This window comes from Haliotis rufescens, unplaced genomic scaffold (genome assembly GCF_023055435.1).
Source record: "Haliotis rufescens isolate VD_foot unplaced genomic scaffold, xgHalRufe1.0.p SCAF_8, whole genome shotgun sequence".
NCBI classification, from domain to species: Eukaryota; Metazoa; Mollusca; class Gastropoda; order Lepetellida; family Haliotidae; genus Haliotis; species Haliotis rufescens.
In genome coordinates, this window is record NW_025964372.1 from 48,248,760 (window position 1) to 48,257,782 (window position 9,023).

Below are 9,023 nucleotides of genomic sequence, written 5' to 3' on the forward strand. Positions count from 1 at the left end.
CTTATGTCTTGTTTTTTTATGAGCTCACTTTGGTTTTTTTTCAAAAAGGTCATGCTTTGCTGGAAGTCGTCATATATACAGGGCATAACTGCTTCAATAACCTTAGAAGAACTTTGTTTCATGCTGGTTGGAACTTGCACGAGTGTCGGCGCCTCGCGTTCATCGTGAATATTACACGGCGTGAGTTTGGTTTTCCGTCGCTACGAGTATAAGCAAAATGCCAGCAATGGTGCATCTTCCCGAGGCAAGAGAGTTAACTGACTTTAAAAGTCCAGTTTCCACCCTTGCCGAACCAGGCTGGAATTCCTGGGCTCGATCGTAGCGCTGCCAGTGGCTATTACGAGTTATGTCCTTTCTATGCCTCTCCTATTGGCCAATCAGATTCTACCTCTCGTATCACTTGCATTTGCTTCAAACAAAACGGTGGCGCCCAGTCAAGACGATCTGATTGATAATCAAGATCTATATTGTGATAAAACGAGTCTTACATCGTGAAGTGCATCAAATCACGTGAGCACCTTGATTAAAAGCATGAAAAGATTTAGAAAATATCTGTTGACAACGAGTTAGCGGTGCACATACTTTGCAAATCCTGCAGTCGACAGAAATCTGCGTGACACTTTACGAACCGGATTTCGATTTCGGTGCCTAGTTCGGCAAGGATGGAAACTTGACTTTTATAGTCAGTTAACTCCCTTGACTCAGGAAGATGGCAATGGTGTGGAACAACAACAATGTGCTTAACACCAATGTGGGGAATAAAATCGGGGCCTTGGTCAGGAGCTTCCCATAGGAGAGTTAAAGTCTGATTACATGTAATACGGGCGCCTTGTGACGGGTTACACATGCATTTAGTATATCTTAACATGACCACTTGGCGCATCACCCAGTACTTCACCCACTAGCTACATGATGCGGATGAGTTAACACCACAGCAACAATGGGCAACCGTTCCGGGATTAGTGAGTGAGTGAGTTTGATTTAACGCCGCTTTTAACAGTATTCCAGTTATATCACGGCGTGTCAGCTTGAGGTGGGAGGAAAGCCCGAAGTGATGCAGGTCTCAGACGTTTACCACTTCGGTGAAAGCCACGAGCACGGGTATGGAGCTGACAAACCCTGAAACATAATTGGGGCGAACCGGGTTTCGAACCCACAATCATAGGTTTCTGGCGTGCCCAAAGGACGCAACTCTTCACAGCGAATCGCGGCGCCTTAGACGACTGGGCCACCCGTGCCCCCGTTCCTGGATTAGATACACCCGTGGCAGACCGTGTGCGGCATCCAACGGAATGATGTGAAGATTGTAGGGCGGTCCTCCAGTGGGCCCAGTCCAACAGTTACCGGCACTGACAACCTCCGGATGTACAGGGAACTGATAATGAGTTTTTCTTATAGGTATCAGCGACAATATTTTCACATCTGACATTTCATTGCCCAGCTGAAAATGTTTGTTTGTTAACCCCGCAATCAGCAATATTCCAGCTATATGACGGCGGTCTGTAAACAATAGGGTCTGGATCAGACAATCCAGTGATTGATATCATGAGCATCGATCCGCTCAATTGGGAAACGATGACATGCATCAACCTGACCACCCAATCCTGTTAGTCGCCTCTTACGACAAGCATAGTGGCCTTTTACGGCAAGCTTGGGTTGCTGAAGACCAATTCTAACCCGGATCTTCACGGGTCAGAAAAAGAAATAGAAACGTGGGAACGGTCTTTCTACAACATTGGCCAACAAACATTGCTCCACCTTCCGACGAGAACATTTATTCAAACAATAATACAGAACATCAACATAAACAATAAATACATCCGATATGTTGGAAAATAAAGATGTAAATCCATATAACCCTGAATATAAACGCTTTGCACATGTCTGCACATGACAGGGCGCACGTACTTCACGCGATATGCACAAAAGCACCAGACAAAACTCATTCATTATCCAAAACGCTTCCAAACAAGATATCTCGTTTGTGTTAGATCATGGTTACCGATACAATTAAATTGCATACTTTACCATTGTGGCGTCATCGGTTACTATGACGTCACAATTAAATGACATCACTTTGAGACTGCATCTGTTTAGCTTTACTTTTTTCTCTCACGACACTGGTTATTACTGTTTGCTAAAAAGTAGGAAGAATGATTTTCGATGAAAAACAAATCTCAACCTCGTGTCCTTTGATATCAAATATATCAACATATGGCGAGTAAAGCCCGCAGTTTACAATTCCATCGATTCAAATATCAAAAGACACTAGGGTGAGGTTCTCTATGTGTCTAACATATCTACTTTGTTCGCTATGCTAAAATCCTTCAAACTAGAGTTATGGCTCAGATCGTCCACTGTTGGTACTGTAAAACCTCAATTGTCTTGTGCTTTCTAATCCGGAATTATGGTCTTCGGAAATATTAGACATGGCACTGCATGGCATTTAACAACGTTTAATAATTATGCAGCATAAAACTTTAAAAGTGTCACGGGGACGTTTATTCCCATTTTCCCGAGAAGAGGGTGTCCACGAGGCTATATCAAAGTGAAAACTTAGACAGAGGTCAACGCACACTCTTGCCTCGAGAAGATGATTATTCTCAAACGTGTGGATGGCAGTAGGTACCTCCTTAAATTGTTTATGGAAAACAAAACACCCCCGTTCTCTCCCCATCCACCCAAAAAGGAAAATGGCCAAAAAATAATAACTAAACTCGGGTGCCTAATACAAAGTCAGTTTCAAGCATGAGTTGTGGTAGAGTGTGCTTCATATGATTTGAATTTTCAATATTTTTTATTGTTCATGGAAAGGACTGACGGGCAGGATTTAAACAAAGTGACGCGCCCATGCCGGATATACATATCCTATTTGTATCGTAATATACATACGATTTTCTTCAAAGGTAACCAACACGTTCACAGGATGATGAGTTGTTGGTTCACTAGCCCGATGTCCTACTCTGGTCACAGATTAGGAAGAGCTAAAAATAGGTACCATCACAACTTAAATCGCCAGAATTCGGGACCCAGTGAATGCCGTTAACCAGGTATAGCATATTAAACAACAATGACTGATTATGTAACAACTGAACAAGACACCGGTGAGGAATAAGGCAGTAAGCACCTGGTGTCACAACTTGTGCCACAATATAACATGAAGCTTCAATACACAAAGCAAGAAATAAATACCATCAGATCTTTACACGAATCCTGAGGTGCGTGTCATGTTTTCAAATGCTGGAATAGTTTAACTTGATACAATTTGTGAGATCTTTCAACAATACAAATCCGTGAGTAAGTGAGTTGGGTTTTATACCGCTTTTAGCAATATTCCAGCAAGATCAGGGTGGGAACACCAGAGATTGGCATCACATATTGCACCCATTTTTGGAATCGAACCCGGGCCTTCAGCACAACGATCGAACTCTATAACCACCAGGTTACCGATCGTCCCCAGAAACATGAAATATTTGCTTCATAATGCAACAACACTAAACCTGGGATTACACCTTCCTGGTAAAGAACAACGGCTTGTGTAGTTGGAGTACAAAAAGTACTAGAATTTGTAGTGTAATCCCAAGAATAACATGTGTTACATTTGACTACTTTCTAAATGGCAATGTGTATACAACGTCATAGTGATTTGACTATTTGCAAAGCAGCTATTTACATTGCAACAACTGACGTCTTCAAACATCAAGAAAGGGCGTTATGTGTAGAAGCCGGGCTGAAGCGGTCACACGAACCTGTGAGCTAGACCATCGTATCCCTTTTTATGGAAAAAGCAACAAGTAATAACAACTTAGGAATCGTGGTCTCAATGATTTGATCTCAATTATGCTTTATCATGTGTTGTACTGCCACGCTCTGTGGAAAATAAAATGTGTAACATGGTACGGTTTTGATTTGATCACAACTTATCGTAATATCGATATTCAACACGGTCCCCCAAACATGGGCTGATGAAAAACAAGTAGCCATCTTTGATCAGCCCCGGAAGTGAGAACCAGAACGAGGTGTGTGGGACGATCTCCCTCCCCTCAGCTCCGTACACCGACTTTCTGTACAAGCTCCCTGAAAGGAGACAAAACATAGTACTTAATTACATGCTAACGGCAGCAGAAATATACAAGGTCAATTAAATACGAGAAGCGTCACATACCATTGTCCCTTGCGCTAAATTCTCAAGAGCATGATTCAGACCTAGGATGACAGGAGAACTGAACCAGAATACAAGACAACTGGTGGTTCACAAGCAAAGACCTAGACCTTAATATCGGACCCGTGAAGATCCGGGGTAGAATAGGTCTTCAGCAACCCATGCTTGCCGTAAAAGGCGACTATGCTTGTCGTAAGAGGCGACTGACGGGATCGGGTGGTCAGGCTTGCGGACTTGGCTGAAACATGTCGTCGTATCCTCATTGCGTAGATCGATGCTCATGATGTCAATCGCTGTATTGTCTGGTCCATCTCGATTATTTACAGAATATTTACAGAATACTCAAAGAGAGTGAGTACTGTTTTCGGCCGCACCTAGCCCTATTCCAGCTAGATTTGGGCGGTCTGTAAAATATCAATCGAATCTGGACCAGACAATCATGTGATTGAGAGTATGAGCATCGGAGTACGTTGACAGGTGTATGTTCCAAACCACAGAATCTGATCCCAACTTGAAACAGTTTGAATCTGAAAAGTTCCACATAATATTATTTGGGGCAGTCGATGGTTCTGAGATCGCGATTTCTTTCGGAAGCTGTGGGGATTCCGGGTAAGACTATAGGTCTCTAGCAACCTGTCCTTGTCGTAAGAGGCGACTAAATAGATCGTGTGATTAAAGGCACGGTGACTTCGCTGACTGCATGTCATCGTATCCCAATTGCGTCGATCGATGCTCATCAAGTCAATCACTTGAATGTCTGGTCAGACTCGATTATTTGCACACCGCCGTAAGATTGGATTGAACATTTCGGCGTTAAACAACAAACAAATCGCGCCTCCAAGGGATAATATACGCTATTCTATTTGCGTTAAACACTAGGCGGTCATTGTTACCGACCAATACCCCCTTACATGTACGACCCGTGAAGATTCCGGGGTAGAATAGGTCTTCAGCAACCCATACTTGCTGTAAAAGGTGACTATGCTTGTCGTAAAAGGCGACTAACGGGATCGGGTGGTTTGATGCATGTCATCGTATCCCAATTGCGTAGATCGATGCTCATGATGTCAATCACTGGATTGTCTGGTCCAGACTCGATTATTTACAGACCGCCTTCATATAGCTGGAATATTGCTCACTGCGGCGTTAAACAACCAACCAACCAACCAACCAACCCTTACCAGTACATCATCTCACTTCTGTGGTGAAGCCTCGCGAACGTCATAACAGAAAGAATAACCCGTTCGACAAGAAGTATCATTATTGTCTAAAACTCATTACATCTACATGATGGCAACTGGGGAACACCATCCTTTATACTCTGAAAAAAAACTGATTAAAAGAGGAAAGAATCACAGTATCACAGCTAGTGACGTCACTGACAGATGGAGAAAGGTCGGGTGGAGATTTTGAGGGGGCAGAGGGTGCATCCCCCCCCCTACATACCCTCCTTCTCAGACACTTTGCATGCCAAACTTTACATTTAGACATCGTGTGTTCCCGTCAATTTTCAAATCCTGGACCCTCCTCTTGTCGTATTATTTCAACCGAGGGAAAATTAATCCAGTTTCATGTTATGAACAAATGAAAGGGTATTGTCGTTTCAACTCACCCACGCCGAAATAGAGGATGAAGAGGGTTAAGAAGATGAGAAGGAGTATGGTGCCAGTGCTCAGGCCGGTAGCCACCGCCAGACATCCGTCTGGGCATGCGCAGGGCGAGTACAACTCAAACTGGAAGGTGGTCGCGTTGTACATAGGCTCCAAGTCCAGTCTGGTAAACGTAGCGCAGGTCAGGTGAACCACACTGTTTGTCTTGTTGTCTGAATCAAATAATCATCAATCAACAAAATTATTCCATAATGAATGAGACACTGGCAAACACGGGTGAAAAGGACGAGCTTTTATATCAGAGCCCCGTTGCACAAAGCGATCTTAGCGCTACGATTAAGTCTTTGTTAAAGTATGGGAGTTACAAAAGTCTTAGCGCTAAATTTGCTCTGTGGGACCCTGGGAGAGATTTTTACATTGAGCACGTTCATGGCCCAACACGTGATTGGTTAATCTGAACAACGTCTTCTATGAAAAAATGGTTGGAACAAAGACTTGTTTCACGCTAAATTATTAGCAAAACACTTCTTATCCATACATTTTGGCCTTTTTTTCAATGGCTTTATTATGGACTCTTCTGATAAATCTAATTAAAAAAAGCAAAACCTGCTCATTCCTTAATGGTTTTACGCCGCTTTTAGCAATATTCCAGCAATGTCACGGCGGGGGACACCAGAAAATGGGTTTCACACATTGTACCAATGTCGGGAATCGAACCCAGGTCTTCGGCGTGACGAGCGAACGCTTTAACCACTGGGCTACCCGACCGCCCCAATAGCTAAAAGAAAGACAGTAGCGTTGTATCATAATACTCGAGGCGAACAGATCAAGGACTCAATGAATGCCTTCATTTCTAACACATGACAGGTGAGGTGAAATGGGGTTTAATGTCACGTCCAAGATTATTGCACTTATGCATGCACGCGTGTGTGTGGCTGCTTGTACTGATGCCGATTTATAGTGCTAGCACACTGAGATACCCCATGCCGCAGTTTAACATGAATACCCCACTCAGACACAGTATACTGCCTCCGAGCCGACCAGTCATTGTTTTAGCCCCTTAATGCCGAGCGCCACACAGGGTAACAACAAAGACGTGCCCAGGGATCGAACCCCGGACCTTCCGCTCTCCGGGCAGACGCTAAACCACGGAGGCGGTCCTAACACAAAACAGAATAAACACAGAAGAAAATCACTGTCACTACAGTATATATAGAGGATTCATCACGAGTGTTTTTTAATATGGGAAATATCAACCGAGTCTTAGTTAATCGGTATTTGCCGAGCCTTTGGCGAGGCAAATACCGATTAACGGGACGAGGTTGATATTTCCCATATTAAAAAACACTCGTGATGAATTCTATTTATCATTTTCACATTTTTGCTTCCAAATTAAGGAATAATTGCATTAAACATTAACATCAGCAACTTGTCGAAATCTTACGTATAGATCGTGCGTAGTGATACATGTTTTCCATAGCCATGTAAACCAAAATAAACAATTCGCTGAGAAAAAAAGTTCCTCGGATTATTTTAAACAAAATACTTGAACAGACTTTTGCAGAATAATTGAAACTTTAATAACGGTAACAACAACGATTCTGTGTAATCTGATTATATCTCTGGTGTAACTTCACTTATAATATATAGTTTCAAATCAAACCGCTCGCTCTTCCGGTTATCTAATTTGCATATCTAATTTGCATACTTATGTCATTGGGGTATGACATACATGTTTTTATGTCATAAGCTTATGTCATGGATAAATGCTTAAGTTAAATGATAAGATTATATTATTCCCTAAAATATATGGGGACAGTGGCGGCACCGTCGCCTTAGGCGCGGCACAGAGTTTCGTTCCTTACGGCACACGAGAAACCTATTATCGGGGGTTAGAATGCCCGTTCACCCCATTATGTTTCTAGTTTTGTCAGCATCGTGGGTTTCACCGAATGTCTAAAACCTGCATCATGTCAGGCTAACCTCCTGCGTCAACCTGACAAGCCGTGATATAACAAAAAATAATGTTCAAAGTAGCGTTAACTCACACAATCGATTGATAATATTTCAGTCCTTTCTGCCAAAACAGTATCGCATTGCAGAGGCGACAGAGCCGTGTATCATATTTGACATCAAGTCACCTTTATTAACATCAAACGAAAATACACAATGATAGAAATAACTATGATAGAAATAAATCACACTCAATTTGATCGTGACAGGATCATCAGTGCTGAGTGCGGCGTTTAACAACCAAGTGTTTTCTGAATATAGGGTTGGAAGAGTTACCTCCCTTTATACATCGAAACACGGAAGTGTTAACACATGAACATTAGCATTGGCATATCTCATGATGGTGGTGATAAAATAGACTGCTCGACGACCATTTATATTTAGACACAGTCTACTTACCCCTTGTCAAATACCTGAGTTTCCAGTTGGTTTTGATCACGTCAGTCTCGAACTTAGCCTTTGAAATTTCCCCTGTGGTGTTTGGGGACTTGCGAAGCTCGTCATTTCTGCAAATGGCGGCGTCGTTCACTCCTTGACCACAGGCTATTCCTGCACAAGGGCTGTATGTGTAGATATGTCCATCTCCCGCAGACTTGATTTCTAACAGCGGTTGTTTACTTCCATTGATCAAATGCAGATTGATCTCGCTCCCGTTGTTTAGCCGACATCGACAGGGATCGATCTGTACACAGTCATTGTCACCCAGCACAGGCGACACGAATGTCGGGAGAAGCAACAGTGTTATAATAAACATAGGTACAGGACCATACCTTCTGCTGAATCAGGGTTGAATCATCAGGGGAGGGGATATTCTCATTTGAGTCGTGATTCCGCCTCAGCTGTGTACTGATGTAAGGGACATAACCCGTGCTGTCCTGTTCGACCACTAAATTTTACAAGGCACGACGTGACTCTCAGTATTCGGGTTCGAAACCAGTACTTTACACAATCAAAAACAAAAACTATATTTTAACTATATATGTGACATTTGTTGCTTCAGAAATAAAATCGACGTATTTAAGTAACTACACTATCTCTCCGCATGCTACCTTAGAAATTATGGCTCTCTTTGTCAACTTGGATAGAGTGTTAATTGCCTGAGTCAAATGAAGCTACGATGTATATAATATCAAACAACAGATTGTTCGTCTATGCATCTTATGTGACTGTACTCTTGCTGGGAAAAAACATATGGAAAATAAACTCCAAACACATGCTATCTATTTTTTCTGAATTTA

General features: G+C 42.6%; 1 protein-coding gene across 1 annotated transcript; it reads right to left on the reverse strand.

Annotated features, from left to right (window-relative positions):
- Window positions 1–1,755: 1,755 nt before the first annotated feature.
- On the reverse strand, window positions 1,756–8,661 carry LOC124152746 (cation-dependent mannose-6-phosphate receptor-like). Its single transcript, XM_046525787.2, has 3 exons — window positions 8,185–8,661; window positions 5,775–5,984; window positions 1,756–4,077 (listed from the first exon to the last, which is right to left on the reverse strand). Exons 1-3 carry the CDS (start codon window positions 8,537–8,539, stop codon window positions 3,914–3,916), a joined length of 729 nt encoding a protein of 242 aa, XP_046381743.2. The 5' UTR covers window positions 8,540–8,661; the 3' UTR covers window positions 1,756–3,913.
- Between the last annotated feature and the right edge of the window lie 362 nt (window positions 8,662–9,023).